At 38.7% G+C, this 23323-nt stretch overlaps 1 protein-coding gene across 1 annotated transcript in view; it reads right to left on the reverse strand.

The window, feature by feature from the left end:
- Positions 1-606: 606 nt before the first annotated feature.
- Positions 607-23323, reverse strand: part of dlgap1a (discs, large homolog-associated protein 1a) — an 81969-nt gene continuing 59252 nt past the window's right edge. Inside the window, exons 6-11 of the mRNA XM_081373579.1 lie at positions 6737-7134; positions 6525-6604; positions 3147-3565; positions 2540-2631; positions 1384-1536; positions 607-830 (exon numbers count right to left, since the gene is read on the reverse strand). Coding sequence (XP_081229705.1) covers positions 615-830; positions 1384-1536; positions 2540-2631; positions 3147-3565; positions 6525-6604; positions 6737-7134 — 1358 coding nt within the window. The 3' untranslated portion in view covers positions 607-614. The remainder of the gene's footprint in view (positions 831-1383; positions 1537-2539; positions 2632-3146; positions 3566-6524; positions 6605-6736; positions 7135-23323) is intronic.

Raw genomic sequence — 23323 nt, forward strand, 5'->3', positions numbered from 1 at the left:
CCGGTTTTACTATATATTTATTAAATACATTAAGCCTTGGTGAGCATAAGAGACTTCTTTCAGCAACATAAAAAAAATCTTACTGATCCCAAACATTTGAATGATAGTGTAAATTCAAGATACAATCTATGAAAACAAGTATTAATATTTTATGCAGTGTTGCTTGTCAAAGAAAAAATGAAACTTGATTTAAGGAACATTTTGACTGGAAACAAGGTCCCTTCAGTGAATCTCAACCATTTCCACCACTGCATGTTCAGGATGTTTCATTGGTTGTACTGCTGTTTCCAGCCGACAAAAACAACAGGAAAACATGGGATGTGAAAATTAGATTAACAATACAACCTACAGCTTCGCTTTCATTTTCATAAAATTAAATAAGGCGTTAATAAGTCCTGACTAAAGTCTTGGGTGTCATAGAAATATGATGTGTCTATGTTGGATCCCATTTTTTAAATAATGAAAGGTCAAATTACAACTACTGTGCTATCATGGTGCTGGTGTATGTCTCTCCTAATATACAGTGGTCTTAGCATTAGGCAAATATAGATCTGTGTGACGTGTTGTGCTCATGGCAGAATTCATGTGTGAGTGCGTTTTCATGTTTAGCAGTTTCATAGTCTGGTCTGGGCCTCAGGGATATAGATCTCGATGCTGTCTGCGCTCTCTGTGGCCGAGTTCTGCCGCACAGAAGCGGCTCGCTTGGCCGCCATCAAGCGCTTGCGCGCCTCCTGACGCTGCTTCTCGGTGCTCTCCAGCGAGCGATCTCTGGCCAGGGGAGGGTGGCCTTTCGGGGGTTTCTTTGGCACTGGGGGAGGCAGCCGTCTCTCCTGAACAGGGATGACAAACAGTCAGTTAGCCGCCGCGGCGGGCGGAGAAAGACGAGCGGAGACAGCAATATGGCACACCTGCACACAGACAGTGCTAAGGCCAGCCGCGGCTCCGCGGCCGACTGCGTGCGGTAAGAGAACGGCCCGGCGGGGGTGAGAGGTTGGGGGCCGCTGCCCCCATGGTGCGTGCCAGATGGAATGACTTCTGAAAACAGCTCACTGTCAAACAAACAAACAAACAAAACAAACATGAAGAGGATGTCAGGAAATTAAGAGTGAGTGAGAGAAACATTCACAGTCACATTAGACCAACAGACCGACATGAGGCACAGGGAGGCAAGAGCAACACTTTATAACCGTTCACAATAATATTGTGGATTTTGGAGGTTTGTTATTGCCAGCGCCCACCCCTGAATGCATAATACCACACTACAGAAGCAACAGATCATGCACATGAACGGAAAAAAACGCAATGTCGCCCTTCGATCGGGCATCTGGCACGTCTGCATTCATATGTCAGTGACTCTGTACTGATTCTGCAAGTTTGTTGTACCTTTCTCTCGGGGGGGTCGAGGGGTCTCCAGTTGTTGGCTTTGAGCTGGTGAAGCTCATCGAACTTTAGGCTGATATTCTCGATGGAAAGTTGAAGCATGTCCCAGAACCCTGCTAGATCTTGAGCCACTGGCCGCGGGTGAGCATTTGGGTTCTGTTGAGCCAAGAGTTACAGAAGTGGAAGAGGGAAAATGATATATGACTATTAGTTTTCTCTGGAGCTGGTGTGCTCATCGCAAAAGGTGCCAAACAGTTCCATTCCTTTCCAAAGAGCCAAAGCTGATCCAAAACTACTGTTCAAAAGTTTGGGGTTGGTAAGATTTTGAAATGTTTTGAAAGAAGTCTCTAAGGTTTACCAAAGCTGCATTTATTTGATCAAAAATACAGTAATTGTAATATTGAGAAATATTATTAAAAATTAAAACAACTGTTTTCTATTTAATATATGTGACCCTGGATCACAAAACCAGTCCCAAGTCGCACGGGTATATTTGTATACATACATTGTATGGGTCAAAATTATTGATTTTTCTTTTATGCCAAAATCATTAGGGTATTAAGTGAAGATCATTTAGTAAATTTCCTACCGCAAATATATAAAACATTTATTTTTGTGAGTGAATGCAACACAATCGCGAACATAAATGGACAACCTTAAAGGCGTTACTTGAAAGCTTATTTATTCAGCTTTCAGATGGTGTATAAATCTCAATTTAAAAAAAATGGCCCATATGACTGGTTTTGTGGTCCAGGGTCACATATTTAAAAATTGTATATATTCTTTTGAATTTTAAGTAGCAATTAGTGTTACATAATCCTTCAGAAATCATTCTAATATGCTGATTTGGTGAACAAGAAACATTTCTATCAATGTTGAAAACAGTTGTGCTGCTTAATATTTTTTTTGTGGAAACCATGATACATTTTATTCAGGATTCTTTGATGAACAGAAAGGTCAAAAGAACAACATTTATATAAAATAAAAATCCGTTGTAACATTATAAATATATTTACAGTCACTTATAATCCATTTAATGTGTCCTTGCTGAATAAAAGTATTCATTTCTTTTCTCAGAAAAAAAAACCTGACCCCAAACTTTTGAAAGGTATTGTAAGTTGCCTAATAAATGTTTATTATCATTACTACAAGTACTCACCAGATTTTCCTCACACAGCTCCCTGAATTGCTGAAACTTCTGGGACATAAGCAGCTGTGCACTTCCCACTGCACTGCGGATCTTCCCCAGAACTGAACGACACACACACACACACACACACACACACACACACACACACGAATAGGTGAGCATCAAATACATACATACCAACACTAGAAACAAAGGATTCTGCATATTCTGAAACTTGACAGGCTTGAAAGAAAAGAGCTCTATTATGATTATAATTAGGAGAGACTAAAGTTTCAGGCGATGTCAGCATTTCTTAAAACAGTGCCTGATTTCAGGCAAACAGTGTGAGGACCAGAATGTTCAGCAGGGGGCAGACGACTTCAGTGCAGAAGGGGTGATCTCAATAAACAGTTGTTGCACTTTTGCATGTCGTGTTTCAGCAAAAAAAAATCTGCGTCTTTAATCACCTGCAAGCCATATTTAATTTAGCTGTATTCAAATTAAAAGTCAATGGCATTATAATTAGTGCAAACATGCCCACTGAGCACCGAAACAATGCACAGAGCACACAAAACTAACTACTTTTTTTAAAGATGGGACCTACTAGAAGAGATTTATATGAGACTCTATTACTCACTGTCATCAGGTAGCTTATTTTCTTTCTCATCCTGCTCCATCTGCCTGCACCAGCCCTCCATGCGCTCCGTCTCCGCTAGCAGCAGCTTGAGGAACCAGCGGCCGTCACGCTGGCACACCGAGCGGCCAACGATTTCCAGGGAATCTTCTGTTACGCTATCAATCCAGGGGTCAGGTGGAGGCAGGATGGAGGGATCAAACCCAACATCATCATAGTCGTCTGAGGTGCAGGCATGGTAGTGATTCCCTGAGCCCTGGATGCTGACGGTGGAGGTGGCGGCATCACGCGAGTACTGCCGTGACAAGCAGCCCGAAGAGGGGAACTCCGTGACAGGGGAGTCAGCCGGTGTGTAGTCCGGAGTGTCCAGATCAGCCTGCACTGCTGCCGTCACACTGTTAGAGCGGGTGAACCGCCGGTGACTGAGGCACAGGCAAAGAAAGAAAGAAGGAGAGAAGGAAAGAAGGAAGGAAGGAAAGAAAGAAATAAAGAAATAAAGAAAGAAAGAAAGAAAGAAAGAAAGAAAGAAAGAAAGAAAGAAAGAAAGAAAGAAAGAAAGAAAGAAAGGAAGGAAGGAAGGAAGGAAGGAAGGAAGGAAGGAAGGAAGGAAGGAAGGAAGGAAGGAAGGAAGGAAGGAAGGAAGGAAGGAAGGAAGAAAGAAAGAAAGAAAGAAAGAAAGAAAGAGAAAGAAAAAAAGAAAGAAAGAAATTCATACCGGTACATACAGTAACTACTACAAACACTTCTATGATGAAAATGAATTTAATTTCTGTAATAATATTAGTTTTGGTAATTGTTAGGGGGGCATGTCAAAAATGTCAGGGTGATACAACTGTCCAAGTATCATAATGAAGATCAAATTTAAAAAATAAAACTGAGTAGTTTGGCATCCTTTTATTATATTGATTTTATTAGCACAAAAGTTTCTTAGAAAAAATATTTTAAGAAAAACTACACTGTTTATTAAGATTTATTATTGTTGTTTATTATTGAGAAGTCATGTGGTGCAACCAACATGCAGAAAAAAACTATAAATAATGTGAAATGACCCCTGCAGACCCTCGTGACTATATGTCAAGGTCAACATGTCTCTCAGATGTAAAATTCCACTTGGTGTGACTCCCCAAAACCCTAATGATATTTAATAAATATTAATTCATGATATTTGTTTTTGTAAAAAAAAACAACAACACAAAAAAAACATACTTTTTAGCTAAAACATGAGCTACCTACATGAGCTACTGTTTACGTAGATACCATTTGTACCACATTAGTAACTGGTTTGAGATGCTGTTTGCAGGCACAAACATCATTAACAGCTATTTATTTAGGAGACAAATAACACCACTCAAGTGATTTACAAAAGACACTGATATAAAGCACACAGCTAGTGATAATTTAATAAAATGATTTAGCAAACATGAAAATTGGATGAAATGAATCTTTTAAAGCTGGTTTCCTGTCAACACTTTTCAGTAATGACAAACATTTACACTCTCCTTTAGCTTTGATCCACCATAATTAATGAAATTGTTTTGCTGAGCTTGTCACAATGAATTGTTGTACTGCCTTATCAAAAGAAACGTGTAGTGGCACTTCAAATTTAGGCAAAAATTAGGTCTTTTAGGATGCAGCATAATCGGTTGTTTACAATTTCTGACATCATTCAGGAGCACGTCTATGGTGCCTAAAAATACAGTCTAGCTAGGCAGTTTTGAGAAGAGCCACGGTGTGCCAGCTTTAGCGCTCTGGGATAATCCTGTCCCTGCTCAATACGTTTAATAAAGTGAAAGTGTCTCCCTAATACAGAGTTTCTTAATCCTTCATTTTAATGCACTCTCTCACCATATGCAGTGTGCGGTATAACAGCTGAAGGGGATAAACAATACTTTTCAGAATGCAACAATATTCACCACTCCACTAATCTTTAGATTGAAGCCATTTGATAAAATACATATTTTAGAACCAGTAAATTATCTTAGAGGAAATGGAGCACTAGAGGACACAAAGAACAGATAATAATGAAAAGGTAAGTGGAACTTATGCTTTATTACCCATAACTACAATGATACAGCCCAACATTAGGGTGTCGGGCAGGGGTGAGGTGTCTAAGACCCAACATCTAGCTACTGGGGTGCCTTAGGGCTCAGTGCTCGGACCACTTCTATTCTCCATTTACATGACATCACTAGGATCTATGATTCAGAAACATGGCTTTTCCTATCACTGCTACGCTGATGACACACAACTCTACCTCTCATTCCAGCCTCACGTAGCTGTTCACATCTCAGCCTGCATGACAGACATTTCTGGCTGGATGAAGGACCACCACCTTCAACTAAATCTTGCGAAGACAGAGTTGCTCGTGGTCCCGGTCAACCCAACACTACACCACAACTTCTACATTCAGCTAGGTTCATCATCAATAACTCCATCAAGGTCAGCCAGGAACCTTGGAGTTGGGATTGATGATCAATTGAACTTTACAGAGCACATTGCTAGAACTGCCCGGTCCAGCAGATTTGCCTCGTACAACATTAGGAGGATCAGGCCCTTCCTATCAGAGCATGCTACACAACTCCTTGTCCAAGCACTTGTTCTATCCAGACTGGACTATTGTAATGCTCTCCAGGCAGGTCTTCCAGCTTGCACTGTCAAACCTCTGCAACTGATCCAGAATGCTGCATCTAGAGTGGCCTTTAACAAGCTGAAGAGAGCACACGTCACTCCTCTCCTCACAAAATTGCACTTGTTGCCAGTTGCTGCTCGTATCAAATTCAAGTCATTGACTTTTGCCTAAAGAACAACCACTGGCTCTGCTCCCTTTACATAAACTCATTACTTCAGACTTACATGCCATCCAGAAGCTTGCGCTCTGCAAGTGAACGCCATCTTGAGGTGCCATCTCAAAGAGGCACTAAATCTCTTTCTCAGACTTTTTCCTGGTCTGTTCCATGCTGGTGGAATGATCTGCCCAACTCAACCAGAGTGGCTGAGTACGTGTCCATTCTCAAGAAACGGCTGAAGATGCATCTTTTTCGGCAACACTTGATCCATTAATACTAACTCTTTATCTTATATTCTATATCTATTATTAAAAATAAAATAAAATACAGGTACTGCACTAGATTAAACTGGGATGGGTCATAGCACTTGCATGTTGTTGTCCTTTTGTTAGTTTAAATGCTTCTATTGTTCTCATTTGTAAGTCGCTTTGGATAAAAGCGTCTGCTAAATGAATAAATGTAAATGTTGTTTCGCCAAGCGTATAGTGTAAATGCAGATATCAGATATGGGTCACTTTTAAAAGAAGATCAGATATAGCCAACAAATCAGAATTGGGCATCTATACCTGCAGTGTAAATGCGGCCATAGACTTACCCATGCTCTTCTTCAACCTGAATCCCCACTGACTGGAACTTGGACTGGTCCTCTAGTTCCTGGTCCTCAGGCCCATCCACCTGTTTAAACGCATTACACAGTAAACTAGCCACCTCCACACTCATTTGAAGAATCATCTACTAAAATGATGTTCTAATAGCCAACAGGACAAATCAAACTATGAAAACAATGATGAAAATGTTCTCACTCACCTGGATGCCAATGGAGAGGCACCTGCTCTTCCTGAGCACATCCCTGCGGATGTCTTCCAGGACTGGTATGGGAACAGGAACAGGCATGGGCAGCGGAGAGGAAGGGGTGGTGCTGATGGTGATAGTGCTGTTGCTGACGTGCTGACTGACAGGGCCGTGGACCTGAGCGTTGGCCGCCTCGATGGCGGCCGTCAGCGCTTTCATGCTGTCAATGCTCTCGGTGGAATTGCTCAGGCCGGAGTGGAGGACGGGCTCACCCCGCGTACCGGGACCGTCCATGTAAGCGTCCTGCGCAGACTCCGTGCTGCTCTGGGCCGTGATGGAGATGAAGGGCTTGGTGGAGGTGCGGGGAGGTACCGGTGGAGGAGTCTTCTTGTAGGTGGTGATACATGATGATACTGTAGACAGAAAATTACACATTCATTTCGCAGATGCTTTACAACTTAGAAAAACAGATGCAATATAAACTTAAAAAAAAGGATGTAAATGGTTGGGTTAAGGATGGAAACAGCTACAGTATAAGGCATTTTGAAGCCCTTGCAAGAAAAAACAGGGTTTTATATTAAGAGTCAGGATACATACTACCAAAGTCTCCAAAAAATTCACTACTGTCCAAAAGTTTGGGGTCGGTAAGTTCATGGAATACAGTAAAACAGTAATAATGTGAAATATTATTACAATTTAAAATAACGGATTTTGAATATATTTAAAAGTGTAATCTTGTGATGGCAAAACTGAATTTTCAGCATCATTACTCCAGATTTCACTGTCACATGATCCTTGAGAAATCATAATAATATGCTAATTTGGTGCTCATTTCTTATTATTATTGCTGAAAACAGGTGTGGTGTTATATATCTGTGGAAACAGTGATACTTTTATAGGATTCTTTGATGAATAGAAAGTAAAAAAAAACAACAACTGCATTTTTGAAATATAATGTTAACAATGTAAATTATTTACGGTCGCTTTTGATCAATTTAATACATTTCTAATGAATAAAAGAATGGATTTCTTTAAAAAAAAAACTAAAATCTGACCCGATACTTTTGAACGGTACTGTAAGTGTGTGCATTAGTAATTCAAAGTAGGTACAGCAAGATAATATTGTCTAAACCAGAGAATCCTGATTGCTAATGTGACTAAAGCAAATCTTCTGAACGTAAAACCAGTGTCGTGGATCTCCGTGTAAATATCTTACATATTGTGAATGCATATCTTGCAGTAACTTGCCGTTACTTGAATGAAAAGTCAATGCCACCCACTGTTATGCTGGTGGTTTTTAAGTTTTCTCCAACACACACAGCTAAGCACATTAAAGAGGCCAGGAATGTTTTGCTGGAGTCATGGGCAATAAGAGATAAGACTCAGAACAGACCACGCTTCCAACATGACTCTGTGAGCTAATCTTTTGCCTTTGCCAGAACCTTGAATCTGGCAGTAAAAAAGTGCTTTCACAAACCATGGATTTGCATAAGATTTGTCTTGTAAACCATTTCAGGTCAAGCTCAGCTGCCACATAGATACGGGTCTACGATCCAGCAACAGATTCAAATTCTGGATGTTTCCAATGTACAGCAGTGTGAGCTAATTGATCATCGCTGAGTTCTGGGACAGACCTCTGCCATGTGCACTTTACTGGTAGACATGCAATATTCTGACTTATTCTAACAATAGTCTCACAGATAAATACAAATACAGTAATGACTTATGACAGTATAGGCATAAAACAACAGAAGAACATTTCAATATAAGATAATTATATCCCTAAAACAAGTAATATATAACATATGAAATGAAATTTAAAATAATACATTTATATAATATTAGTTCATTATTAACACATTGGTGTAAAATATGCATGTTTCTATCTTTTCACAACATTATATGACCAGCAGGGGCCATCATGGTAAAATACTCACTGCATTCATTTTTATTTTATTTATAATCCTTAAAAAGCTTCTGATAGAGTATGATTAAATATTCACTTATTAACATACTTATGGAAGCATCCTATTATATCAGTGTGCCATCTGTAGACATTGACACAGTGCTGAACACTGACTCATTTCCTCCAGCACTTCACTTCAAAGAGAGAAACACCCCACACAACCCAGGCTAAACATGAAATCCCTAAACAATGGCTGCATGAAGCTGCTGATGGAGGTGTGTGTTGTGAGATAAACAGTGAGAGAGTCCTTGTGAGCAAGGCATATATTTTTCTTATTTTGTTTTCTTCAAAATAACCACAAGGGGGCAGGCTATTGTGAGACAGAGACCAGCTGTTAATGTCTTGTCTGATTTCACTTCCTCTTTCTCCTACTCTTTGGTTTTTCTCTTCCCATACATTCAGTGACTTCTCTTTTTTGTCAAAAAGCATAGCGTTGATTTGTCATATTTCGCCATTGTATTAACCATCAGTTTGTTTTGAGAGGGACTTTTTTTTCTTTCTTCTTCTGTTTTTATGTCCTAAATATAAAACGTACATGTAAAATAAATAATAATTTATAATAAATACATTATATAATAATGTTAATTTAGATAAATAATAATAATAATAAAAAATGATTAAAATTATGTTTCTGTTTGGGTCAAAAAAAAAAAAAAGATTTTTTGCATGTTCATTCATTCATTCATTCATATTAATAAAGCACTTTACAACTGCCCATGCAGACCAAAGTGCTGTACAATCAACATACATACATAAAATACCATACAACATAAACAAGATAACCCAAAAAGGGTATCAACTAAAAAATACGCACACACAAGCCCAACTCCTTAAAAGCTAAAGCTTCCTTCACGTTCATGCATTTATTCATGTTTTGTATCTGACCCCAAACATAAGTCAAATTTTTCATAGACCTTTTTATCATGTTATTGTTTATAATGAATTCTCATTAAAGAGAGAAAGGAATGAACTATCAACGTGATGACACTTAATCTCAATGTTAAATATTTTTCAAGCTATTAAATGACCTGAAATGGGGTCTTAGTGATGTGAGACATGAGGGTTAAAAACAAACAGTCAAGATACAATATAAAAGCATCATTATCTTTTGTACATTATTCATGTTTATGATACCAGTCATGCTAAAAAAACACAGGTTATGAAACCAGCTCTTAACACTCACTTACAGGAGTTCAGACAAGTTCATATGAAGCTCATTTCCTCCACATATGAAAAATATTTAATGGGTTTCAGACAAGGCATGTTTGAGCTGTTTTAACTGAAAGTAACTTGCACTTACATATCTCAATATGTCAGTGCCATTGTTTTGTCTCAAGATCCACAACAGTAATGTTTTTTTTTTTTTTTATGATGATGCAGAAATTGACTTTCATAAATTCCCCACTTGAATTACCTTTTAAATCTAAAGATAAAATGGTGTTGTGTAGTAACAATCTATCACATTTTCTCTGCCAAGGTGCCCATTCTTGTTTGCTTCTTTAACAACCAGTTACACGCATATGTTTGAATAGCAGAATTCACCTCCGCAAACAACAGTATCAAAGAGTGCACGTACACACAATTAATTCAACCGACTTAATCTCGGTCTCGCGCGGCTTCATTTATTCACATACATACGCTCTCCCTCCATCCACGCAGAGGTTCACACACGACTCTGCAGCCAAAACAAATGGTTCGTTTCAACTCAAGAAGTCAAGCTAGTGAGATCAGGACAAACTTCTGCTCTCGAGCTGCAGTGTGTGTTGCTGAGATAACAGCCTGGAGATCAGATGCTGCTCCAGCTCTAGAGATTTCTGTCACCCTCTCTTCTAATTTCACCCCCTCCCTCTCTAATCAACTCTCTTTTCATGGTCCACCTGGGTTTGTAGTGATACAAGGGATCAGTAAAGCTGCACTGTTGTAAACCGAGATTGTTTTTGTATAATTACCAGCGAGACTGCAGCTGATTCTGTCATTATCTTTGGCGTTTGTTGTTATACCAAAACAGATGTTCACAGGAGTGTTTGACAATTAATAGCGTCCAAACTGATGATGACACTACAATAACTGGGAAAGACAGACTGTTGATACACTGTAAGAACGGTCATAGTGTTCCTCACATAATTAGTGTACAGAATAGCATTTAGCATGAAACCGGGGTTATGAAACTGGCGGGAGGTTACAGTAGCAGCACGGGATGATGATCCTAATTGGTCACCTATAATACCTGGAGAAAGCAGAAAACATCTCAAAGCCAGAAAAAGGGAGAGGCTGCTCTCTGCAGAACAAATGGGTGGAGTTTATGTCTAGCTCCTCCTCATTAGACATCTAGAGAGGTCGAGCTGAACATCATTTGACTCTGCAGTGATTATCACTTGGAAAAAGTGTCCATCAGAGGTATGCAAACTGCTCAATGCTACCTTCGCTCATAAGCACACATTATTTTGAGCCAATCACTTGAGTCATAAATTACATGCGACTCTGAAGCCACAAGAACATGACATCATAACTCAGCCCCAAGCCCCTTGCTAGCGACTATCCTGCTAGTGCTTGAGCTGTGGCGTAAAAAGCAAAAGATGGGGAGAAATGTCTACATCTAGTTTGTTTTTGTTTTGCCATTAACCTATAAACAGATCTTATGAAACGCATTACGTTTCAAATGTTTGGGGTCAGTTCGATTTTTTTATGTTTTTGAGAGAAGTCTCTTACGCTCACCAAGGATGCATTCATATTTAATACCTTTGTGGAAAGAGATATACATTGTTTTTAGGATTCTTTGACGAATAGAAGGTTAAAAAACTATTTATCTGAAATAGAAATCATTTGTTGACCTTTCAAAAATGCTTTTAAATGTCACTTTTGATCAATGTAATGCAGCCCACCTGAATAAAAAAGTACAACTTTTGGTAGTGGATATAATTTTATGAAATATTTGCACTTATATGTTGCTGGCAAAATCATTTTTGAATAGTCATTAATAGACAAAATGCTTTTCAGCAGCATAATGGTGTAGTCACGGCATTTTCCAGCAGGGGCTAATGGGCCAATGCAAGTCAAACCTTTGACCCCTTGATTTTAACACATCACTTTGTATTTTTAATTCAGTAGTTTCTCTGTCATTTTCAGGAATAAATTATTGCCCATATCACTGCAGTATCACATAGACAGCAACATCCTCTTAATTTTCCACTGGTAGCAATGAACCAACCAGAGGCATTGTAATTAAATAAATGATCAGTAAAAAAAAACATGTTTAAAATAACATTTTATTATGAGATTGCAGCCATCAAGTGCCCACTTGAGGAAGACACAGGAAACCTGCCCCAATGTCCTATAATTCCCTTACTAATTCCTCATCTATACTAATGGAAAGTGTCAGCTAAATGACTAAAATGTAAATGTAAATGTAAAGAGAAGAAATGGGCTGAGCTAGCACTCCTGCTGATGCGCAGTGTAAACACACCCACACATACAGGCACTGCTCAAGTCACTGTCTCTCCTCTGGCCTGCCAGCCTGAGCGCTTACAGACTTCATTCCTTACAAGGTTATGTATCACAGACATCATATAGAGCCTGTTAGGAAAACCTTCAAAACGTGAGAGCCAATCAACTCTGGATTTACTGTAACTCTTCTAAAGGAAGAGGAACAGATGCTTCTGATAAAACACTTTATGTGATGGTGTTGGAATTTGATAATTAACAGTAATAAAACCCTAATGATACCAACAGATTATTATTTTAACATATTTCAACAGTTTTACTTAATTACTGCTGTTAGTTGGAGTAAATACATACCTGCAGAAAAATGTGTAATGCTTTTAGCTTCCCGAATAAGTACATGATGACTTACTAATGCACAAATAATATGATTTGCTTACTAAATATGAGATGCATCATGTTAACATTATGCTAGCAAAATTCAGCCTCAGTAGGATTACTGTTATTGCTACTCTCATTAAAATATCACACATAGTTCTCTCTTATGTGGCGATTTGGTTGTGTAAACTAGTGCATATCACTGTGTGCGAAAGGTGATAATATGTGTGTTAAAGCGTTTAAACCTTGACCTCCTGTCACTGAAAGCATTTGTATTGTGTCGGCCACTCTCTGACCCTGAGCTCAGAGGACAAGGTGAATGATACGACAGCAGAAAAATCAATTTCGAGCCCGCCGACTCGTCTCTCCTACAATGACAGGACGCTCTCTGCACGCTCATGTTCTTAAACACCCTGACAGGGTTGTTTCAGATGACAAACTGACAGAATTAACCCACCTCCATTTCCTCAGGCGAATGGTCTTTCAGCCATACAGAAACATCATAATGAATTATACTCTACATCCATAATCGCAAGTATCCACATGCGCATTGAGTGCCCTTAACATCCCCTAATGTTGGATCTTTTTCAAGGACAGAGTCGTATACGCTTGGCTAATCAGCATAATCCTGACTGATATTTAAGACCACAAAAAGAAGCAATCCGGCCTGGACAGGAATCTCTGGGTTTCATTCCGATATCTAAAGCTGCCAAAGTGTTTAATGCGGTCTAATTCTTCCCAGATGAGACCTGAGAGGAAAAAGAGAGAGCTCAAGAGGGAAAAGAGAGCGCTTGCTGTCGTTTTGCCCCATGAGAGGCAATTAACACAAGCCGTCTGGCTAAAAAAGTACACAGGCAGCCATATGAGAAGAAAGGTCAAGTGCTAGCCAAACTATGGGTCCCAGGGTGAAACTTTGTCCGATAACCACTCTCACACAATTCTGGAGGCTTTTTTTTGCTGCCTTGTGTATAGCATAGTAAAATGACATACATAAAGTAACAGTGACAGAGTTTTTATGTAATGACTGCAGCAACTATCTCCAGCTGGACACAAGAGAGTTTTAGGGTTATGGCGATGATCTGCAGATTATCACAGTCTGGGGGTAAAAGGTTGAACACAATGCATAAATCTAAATGCATAAGTGAGTTGACTTCTATTGCACAAAGCCATTATACACTGATGGCAATCCTATGATAAATACTGTGTGCAGACTAAACTAAAAGCTGCAGAATATACGCACAATGAATAATGGGAGATGTACGTTGTTAGGCATGTTGGTCACTGATGTCACACCATATATAATTTTGGTCAAAGCTATATTCCATGGCCTTAGAAGACTTGAAATATAGTGCACATACTTTTATTGAATTTGATGTGCTTTTTTTGTATATAATATAATCAGTGTCAGTGCACATGAAAAGGAACTCGTATACTTCCAAAATATGATGTAATTTTGAGTGTAGCATGACATTCAATGACAGAAAAAATATGCAGAAAATGACTCTTAATAAAAGTAAAAATCTTAGAGTGTCTGTAACAGGACTTAAGTATTTTCCTCGTACTAGTCCTTAACACCTAAAAGACATGTCAGTGAAACAAAAACAAGAAACGATTCAGCAACTACCTGCTAATGTACTCATAAATCGCATAAAGTAGACTTGTTTGAGTGAGGAAGAGCAAAGACTTTAGATATAATACGGCGCACTAATACTAATAATGAATGGGAGAAAGTGCAACGCACAATATGGCGAAAAAATCATGCCTTCGAAATAAAAGAGCCAATCGCTTATTTATAATAAAGTCATTGCATCACTGAAGCTGCCGTTAGAAGAAAGAGCATAAAAAACAGCATTTATGGGCAGGGCGGTCATGCACTTTGTATACTGCTGTTTTTTTTGCTGGTACTTATCTGTATTTAATTGTCAGAAACACAAAATTAACAGTATATGGCTGAAAACACTAAATGCTTTCTCTGGCTCAGCGCCAGCCAAAACGTGACCGCAGATTTGAATTTAGCAGTTGATAACGCGATACACCAGTGTTTCCTCTTGGATCTTTTTCAGGGCAGGTGGTCACAACCACTAATTTAATATATTATATCATATAGTACATATTCCATTCTTAAAAATGAAATCATAATTTAAATATTATATGGAATATATAATAAACGTTTAAAAACATTTTTTTGTTTACCCACTATTAATGTTGTATAAACTTGTATAAATGTATAAACCTGAAGATAAACACCTTAAATTCAGTTCACATGAATTTGTATAGCACTCACTTCACAATGAAGAGTTAAAAAACAGTTTTACTCAGAATATGTGATTAAAGTAGCTTACTAGACATAATCTGGTAAGCAAGGCTACTGCTACACAAGAACGCGCATGATTGAGCATGTCAAATGTGACCCTGAATGACAAAACCAGTCACATGGGTCAATTTTTTTAAATTGAGAACATTATCTCAAAGCTGAATAAATAAGCTTTCCATTGATGTATGGTTTGTTAGGAAGGACAATATTTGGCCGAGATACAACTATTTGAAAATCTGCAAAAAAATCGAAACACTGAGAAAATCACCTTTAAAGTTGTCCATTTATGTTCGCGATTGTGCTGCATTCACTCACAAAAATAAATGTTTTTTATATTTACGGTAGGGAATTTACAAAATATCTTCATGGAACATGATCTTTACTTAATATCCTAATGATTTTTGGCATAAAAGAAAAATAATTATAATTTTGACCCATACAATGTATTGTTGGCTATTGCCTCAAATATACCCGTGTGACTTGTGACTGGTTTTGTGATCCAGGGTCACAAATTAAAATAAACTCAGGGGAAGCTAGACACTGTCCACTCCTGTGTCTTGTACACTGCTCTGAAAATGACATTCACCGACACCGTGAACGTGTATATGCAAAGGTATTTGTGTTCTAAATCCTCACTCAATCACTTTGAAGCAATAAAATAAAGTATCTCCTAAGTAAAGACAAAAGAATGAAGGAAAAGAATGGAGAATAATTTCCTCAACCAAGGCAGATAACAAGAAGCTGACAAAGCCATCCAAGAAGCGACTCTCCAGTCTGAAAATGTGGAATAATGTGGCAGAGCGTCATCACAGCTTCCACTGATAAATGCTCGCTTCCCCCTGCTGCACTTGTGAAAGTGTTTAAGTGTGTGTGTGTGTGTGTGTGTGTGTGTTTGTGTGTGTATATATGAGTCAGGCATCAACTAAGAGTGACTGTGACAGGCCTTCTTCTCCAGCAGCAGTATTATCCCATCCATATCTCAGCCTCGAGCTCAGCCCGCACCAGTATTACATGCACGTCATGTACAATCACACTTCACCCCTCACACACTTTGCTGGATTCCATGCTCAACACTAACAGAGAAAGGGGAGTTTAGGAATAACAGGCATACTGTATCATCAGCAATGCATCCTCTGATTTCCTCTGATTGTTCTTGCTGAGAAAAATTGGACAGAAACACTTTGGCACCTGAACAGAAACAGCCCATCTACCTGAATACTGCAGTGTCCACTGTGTCTTTACAAAGAAATTCCATTAAACAAAATGCCCAATTCAGAACTTCGCTCCTTCATTTTCTTAGCTCTGTAATATGGAAAAGATCAACTATTTATCACATTTTGGCAAAAACATGAATGTAAATATAGGCTAAAATAATATAATCAGGTTTACAGTATCAGAATAAAAATGATAAACATAGTATTACCCCAAACAGGGTCATTTTAAACATGTTTTGTAGAGATTGAAATGTCGACCCAGGACGAGTAATAGGACTGTGCAAGCTTTGGGGGTATTGATGGACTAGAGTTACTCCACCTTACTCACTCCACTAGTCTTTGACAAAAACGCTTTTTTCTCAGCTTTTTGCTCAAATTATTTTTTTTAAACCTACATCAACAAGAGTTGATCAGAAAAATAATGCATTTATCTAGAATAAAACAGTTTTTTGTAGTTTAAAAGCAGAGAGTCTGTTCTTTCTTTTGATAGATTGCATATTCAGATATTCATACAGTAAAATATTCTGGGGGCCATGAAAATGTTGTGAAAATGATCAAAAATGCTAGCGGTGGATTTAACTTTTTTAAAAACGCTGGCGGGGAATAAATATTAAATTATTAAAAAATAATAATAATAAAAAATTAAATACAAAATAATACATGGCCTGTGTTTTCACATCCAATTAAAAAATGGATAAAATATATCATATATATAGTCAAAAGTTACAATTATGAGAAAAAATACCACAATTGTAAGACACATTCACATTTTGAGATTAAAATAAACTGAAATATAAAGTCACAAATAGGAGAAAAAATGTCAAAATTTAAAGTAGTAATTGTGAAATGTAAAGTCAAATTTAATAGAAATTAATCATTTATTTTTAAATTAATAAATAAATATTAATAAATAACTTTTGCAAACACTTGTTTGGTGCTGCTATGAACTGAACTGTTCCAGTATTCAGAACTTATCTTGTGAAATACCTATCGCTGCATATTTCCGCAGCAAAGTTTTCCCCACAGCTTCAGATCCATTCTAAAAATCAATGAACACGTGGATGGACTACAGATGAAACACTGCCCATACATTTAGCTCTGATTTAAAGTCCCCTTTTAGCCAATAACTGTATCCCTTATAACAACATTATTTAAAAGGTTTTTTTTCCTATGAAAAATTCATCATGCCTTAAAGGAGAACTCCGGTCAATTTTAACATTGAGCTAATTTTTTTGTACATTTGGAGTGCTGTCAATACAGAGAACAACGACAAAAAACGGTGTTGCCTACACCGAGTTATTCTATTTTTTAAATTTGCACCCTGTTGACTTCAATGGGGCAAGTACTAAACCTGCTTTTAGCCTCTTAACATCCTTGATGTGTCATTACAAGTGCACAGAAAATGTGAGTGATTCCTTCAGAGTGAACACGAGTGAATCTGACTGCAGTAGATGTGAAAGAAATGTATAAAAATTATGTTATTTAAGCCAGCGCAAATACCTGTGTTTACATCCTGTTTTCGGGAGAAGTCCAAAGTAGTCGATTGCCGAGTTCACGCGCGTGATCATAGGTACTAAACCTATGCGTGTGAACTCGGCAATCGACTACTTTGGACTTCACCCGAAAACAGGATGTAAACACAGGTATTTGCGCTGGCTTAAATAACATCATTTTTATACATTTCTTAAAAAGGCAACACCGTTTTTTGTCGTTGTTCTCTGTATTGACAGCACTCCAAATGTACAAAAAAATTAGCTCAATGTTAAAATTGACCGGAGTTCTCCTTTAAAATAGCTTGAACGTAACTCTACACCCTTGCTTCATTTAGTATACGAGGATCCATAAATATGCAAATTAGCCCCGCCTCCCCTCATACAAGTTCAGAGACCCATTTGGTCAACTTTACTATAATAAACGCTGCACAATGGTATCACTCTTTACAACGGTAAAATTATGTATAGCCTTTTGCTTGACTACGTTATCAAACAGCTAATAATGTGTTGCTAATGCTACACAAACCATGTTCCCGTTCGCCATCTAAGAGTCAGACAGCTGCCTTCTAAAAATCAGCATCCTTACAAACGCTTTGAAAAACTTAGAACGTCAGTGGAGAGAGCCATATAGTTCATCATAACATTGTAATATACGACATATACATAATTCACCCACTATATTGTTAAATGTACCCGATTTTTCACATCAACAGAAAAATGGATAACCTGGCTTCTCTTCAGACTCCCTTGCTTGCAGCAGTTAATGATATGCAAAAGCCCACCCCCACGTAGACATGATTGGTACACAAAGCAATATGTTACGTAAGAAACACTAGCGATTTCTAGCCGCGTTTTTGAGACTGTCTTTAGATCACTGCAGTTTTAAAGAGAAAATACTCGGTAATGGGGTTGACTTATGAATTTGCACATGGTTTGTCTTAATATTAAAAACACCAAACAGACATATAAAAAACATTGAAAACGTGATTTTCACCTTTAAGGCATATTTGAATTTCTTTTTCTGTCTACACTGGACCTGCGAGGCTGCACACTCGTGTAGCTTAAGGGGACCATTGATCATCAGTCCCAGCGATGGCAGCTGTGGTATTTTCCTGGCGTACACAGACTAAGGACAGCTCTAAAATAGCCTCCATCCTTTGACTATGAGTCTAAATGATAGCTGATGCCAGGCCAGGAACACAGTTTAGAGACAGTGGGAGGATTTTGCAGTTGCAGCCTGAGGGACGTCACAGCTAAAGCGTCACTGGAGTGCTCTGTGCAGTCAGCCTTGCAAAACGGCACAACGTTGTGCAAACAAATGCTTGAAGTTGCAACAGTATCTAACCCCTGGCTGCTTCTGTAAACTTCCTACCTTTTGCTTCACCATCTCTCTCGCTCAATCTCTGCCAGTGGAGGGTCGGAATCCTCTGCTCTTGGTGTACAGCTCAGGCTTGCGTTAACATTTGTGAATGCTGAAAAGAAGCAAACACTATTGTCTAAACACACACAAGCTCCAAGGTTTATTGGTTTATCCTTACTGATACAAAGTGAAGAGTTTATATCATCTAACTGAATCTGTGTCCCGACAGAGGAATTAAAGGCTGCCCATTCATGCACGAGAGTGTAATGCATTTTTATTAAAGTAATGCTGGGAAATGGATGACATTAATGGAAGAAATTGCCCATCACGTTCATTCATGACTCGTTTAACGCGTGAGCTAGTGATGTCTGGTTCATGAACGAATCGTTCTTTTGAGACCGGTTCTTTTTAGTGAACCGGTCGAACCAGTACACTAAACAGGACTGAATCGTTCTAAACAGTTTGCGTCTTGCATCAGCGCTGATACACAACTACTCACTTTAGGACATGCCTGACAGTCTCTCTGACTCGAAATAAACCAATATCCCGGAGTATATTTTACTCCAGTAAATCCAACAGTTCACTGAACATGCTGTGCTGAGAGAAGTGATGAGCACGAGCAGCTGATACTGAGCATGCGCGTACTACCGAACGTACAGGTACAGCGGTTCTCGGATCACCAGTACAGAACCGATAACTGTTTCTTTCGGACACATTCGACATACTGAGAACCGATGAGTTGACCATGCGTGTGTAACCCCTCTCACCGGGTCCTTCACACCCCGCTCCGTGCGGGTCTCGAACCCGGGTCTCCGGCATGAGAGTCAGGCGCTCTAACAAGGAGGCTAAAGACTACACTCACCCCCCTAAACCTCACTCCGGTTCGCGGAAAAGAACCGGACTTACCATCACTAATGTGAGCGTGTTTCTGAGAACAAGATAAATTATGTTGTCCTGTGGTGAGGATGAAGTATTGCACGCTAATGGTTTTTCAATTAGTTATACTAAGAGAAAACACAGAGCAAAACCAAGCCATTACCAATTTATCAAAAGCTGCATGTCATTATGATAAAATAAACACGAATAACAGCTTCAGTGGAATATTTTGAACATAAACAATAAAGTGTAAAAAAAAACTAAACTTCGCTACACTCCACTTCAAAGACTTTGCGCACTACCCCAAAGGCAGTGTTGCAGTGTGTGATAAGGGCCTGCTGCGTTCCAGGCAGATGGTGCCGCTCTGTTCATCTGAACACACAGTGGTGTTCTGAAGGGGATGAAGGGAAGGTAGGTGCCCTCTCAATGTCAACCCTGACAGCTCCCTCAATTAGCCATCTCATAATTCGTCTGGCCGGGTCTCCGTGGCGAGGACATCTGGAAGGGCCAGCACTGGACAGGGATGAATGGACACAGTGCTGTACCTACTGTCCAGTGGTACAGGATCATTCACTCACCCTCATATCTTTCCAAACATGCATGAATTTCTATTGTGGAACAAAGAAGAACAACATATTTTTAAAAAATGTCTCAGTGTTTCTGTTGTTCATACAACGAAAGTCAGTGGGGTCCAATGTAGTTTTGGACAAAAACTGTCGAAACATTCTTCAAAATACCTTCCAAAAAAGACATACAGTTTTGGAATGACATTTAACTCACCGTAATGATGACACACATTTAGTTTTGGAGAACTATCCTGTTAACTAATGATGTGATGATTCCACAGTTTCCACAGTTATAAATAGACAGAAATCGACAGCTGTCTCATTTACACGAAGGCGCAGAACGCGCATGCTAGTTGACAGTCGGCTGCAGTTCTCTCGGTGTGTTCAAGTGCAGCTTTTTTGCCGCGACACGAGGCGACAACACAGTCGGCATTCATCAGTTTAAGTTCTTTGGCGGATTGGTGTGTCCCTACCCTAACAAACACCACTCAAATGCACAGCAATTCTCACTCTTAAATCAATGTCAGGCACAGATAGAAGGTCAGGTCATGTCTGTCACATCTCTTGCCAGAGTCACCCCAGCCAAGGCATCACATCAGGCTCCTGCTCCCTGCTGAGCTTTGTCAGTATGCGAAGTTTAAACAAATGGCAGCTATCAATTGCACAGCCCTACCAAACTACATCTGCCTCTGGCTGGCAGGTGCATCCCATATAGCGCAACACACTATCTCTAATTATAGACATCACGCATCTTTCAGCAGCTGGCTTAAGAGAATCCACAATATATAAAACCAGGCATTTGTCATTGTTTGCTTACCTTGCTTTAAATTAGGGATGCCAAAAGTAATGGTAATAATTTATATTTTATACATTGTTTATATATATGCTGACAACAGACCCATTAACACTATCAGCGTTGTCTGCATTCTGACAGTCTATATTCCCCGGTGTTTTGATCCAATGGCAGTAACTGAATCTGTGACTCAAAGATGCCGTTCAAAGCCCTAAATTTACACTCGATTAAACCGGCCCACAGGTGATGTGAGCAGTAACGTGAGACCCTAATAGGTTATCCCATAAGATTTCAAGAAACTTTTCACATTTCCTTACTTTCCTCCTCCTCAGCCAGCTGTCTTCTCTCCATAGATGCACTGAGGCTAGTGGCCATATGTTGGCTCTCTGACTAGCCCCAGGCATTTGGAGAACACAAGTGGAGAACACAGCACTCAAATCTGCATTACTAGTGCAAAGAGAGATTGCAGCACTGTCGAAACCACATCATATAAATTGAATGCAACTTCCAGTGAGGGATTACGGCATCAAACAGTTCTCCGAACTTCCTGATTTATTAAAATTCAACATGTCAAAGTTTGCAGCATTGTGGATAATCTCTCATTTAATGTTTTTACTGACAAGTATTACATACTTCGGCTTTTCCAAACAAATTGCCAGAGTGAAAATTCCCGGAGACACTGTCAAACTTAAACCCAGTTCATACTGACAGGAACCTACAACTGGTGTCCAGTGACTCTCAGTGGAGCTTTAGTTTTTTTGTGAGATAATGAAGTCGAGTTTCAGAGGGTGTCAGTGAGACATTAATGCTCATTTCACATTTCAGTGTTCTGTACCTGATCTGCTTCATTCATTTTCATATTGATTTTTCACATTTTTTTATGTTGCAACCTTCTGCTAAAATTAAGTAATCTAAGCTTAGCAAGACAATGCTTAATCAAACATGAAACAAAATACGCACAAAGCATTTTTTTGCTTAAAATCTCAATCAAGACTTTTGGCTGAAAATGATAAAGCATGTCACATATGATTATTTCTATCCACATAATGTGCATCGATATAATAAAAAAGTGTGAAAAACAGTGCCAGAAATTGTCTGCATTCTGAGTGAGTTAGATTCATCTTGTTCATGATATGATTTATTATACAGTTCAGCTATATCCAAATGGTTCCCCCAGCAGAAATAAAACTTATTCCTTGTCAAAATAGACTAGCATCTTATTTGTACTGGCAATACATTTGCAGTTGCACCGCACACCAATAACATTAGGCCATCCAACGGCAGAAACGCATTATAGCGACCAACAACATGACTGAATGTGAAAATATGGTTTTAAAACTAGGGCAAAATATTATTGAGAACAGACAGGCTTCACCACTAGGTTTAGTTTAATAGTAAAAAAAAAAAAAAAGCCTTGCATTTTTGAGAGACTGTGGGCACTTTTTTATGAAGATGTCAACTGTGATGAAATCAAACTGGGTTCGGATGCTGGAGGTGGATTAGTGATCACTGGGGTTTCAGATTAAAGAAAACCCCAGAGCAAAAGCAGACACAGGTCACACTGAGTTCACACATCAGGACTGACATTTGGATTGCTGTTGGTCACTTGAAAACTCACAATCATTTGTGAGACTCTTATTTGTAAAATATTTTCAAATCTCAGCTTGAATGCTGAGCAGTTATACATTTGTGTATAAATAATAAAGATCCTCATTTTTCTATTTTTATATGTTGTACAATAACATGATAGTCTACTTTCATAGCAGATGCAATGATTTACTCTCTCTCTACATCAGATTAAATAATTCTAATTCAATTAATCATCATTTTCCCCATTACTGCTGCTATTGCCTCACGGTGATAATAAAAAGCAAATCAGACACATCCTTTCAGGGCATCTGAGGATAACCATGTTGTGACCCACAGAGAAAATAACAAATGAATATTGATTCTTCCGCTGACAGCCTCCTTGATACATGAAAGAGAGTTTTATTTACTGATAAAGCGAGCTGCTAATTTAAAGATAGATAGATCGGTAGATAAAAAGACGGATGGATAGAATGACATACAAAGATAGAACAACAGACAGAATAACAGACAGACAGAATGACAGACAGAGAGACACAAAGACAGATGAATAGACAAAGTTTGATGGATAAAATGACAGACAGACAGAAAAACAGACAAACAAAATAACAGACAGA

The sequence above is a fragment of the Scardinius erythrophthalmus genome (assembly GCF_964197995.2).
Source record: "Scardinius erythrophthalmus genome assembly, chromosome: 9".
In the NCBI taxonomy this organism is placed as follows: Eukaryota; Metazoa; Chordata; class Actinopteri; order Cypriniformes; family Leuciscidae; genus Scardinius; species Scardinius erythrophthalmus.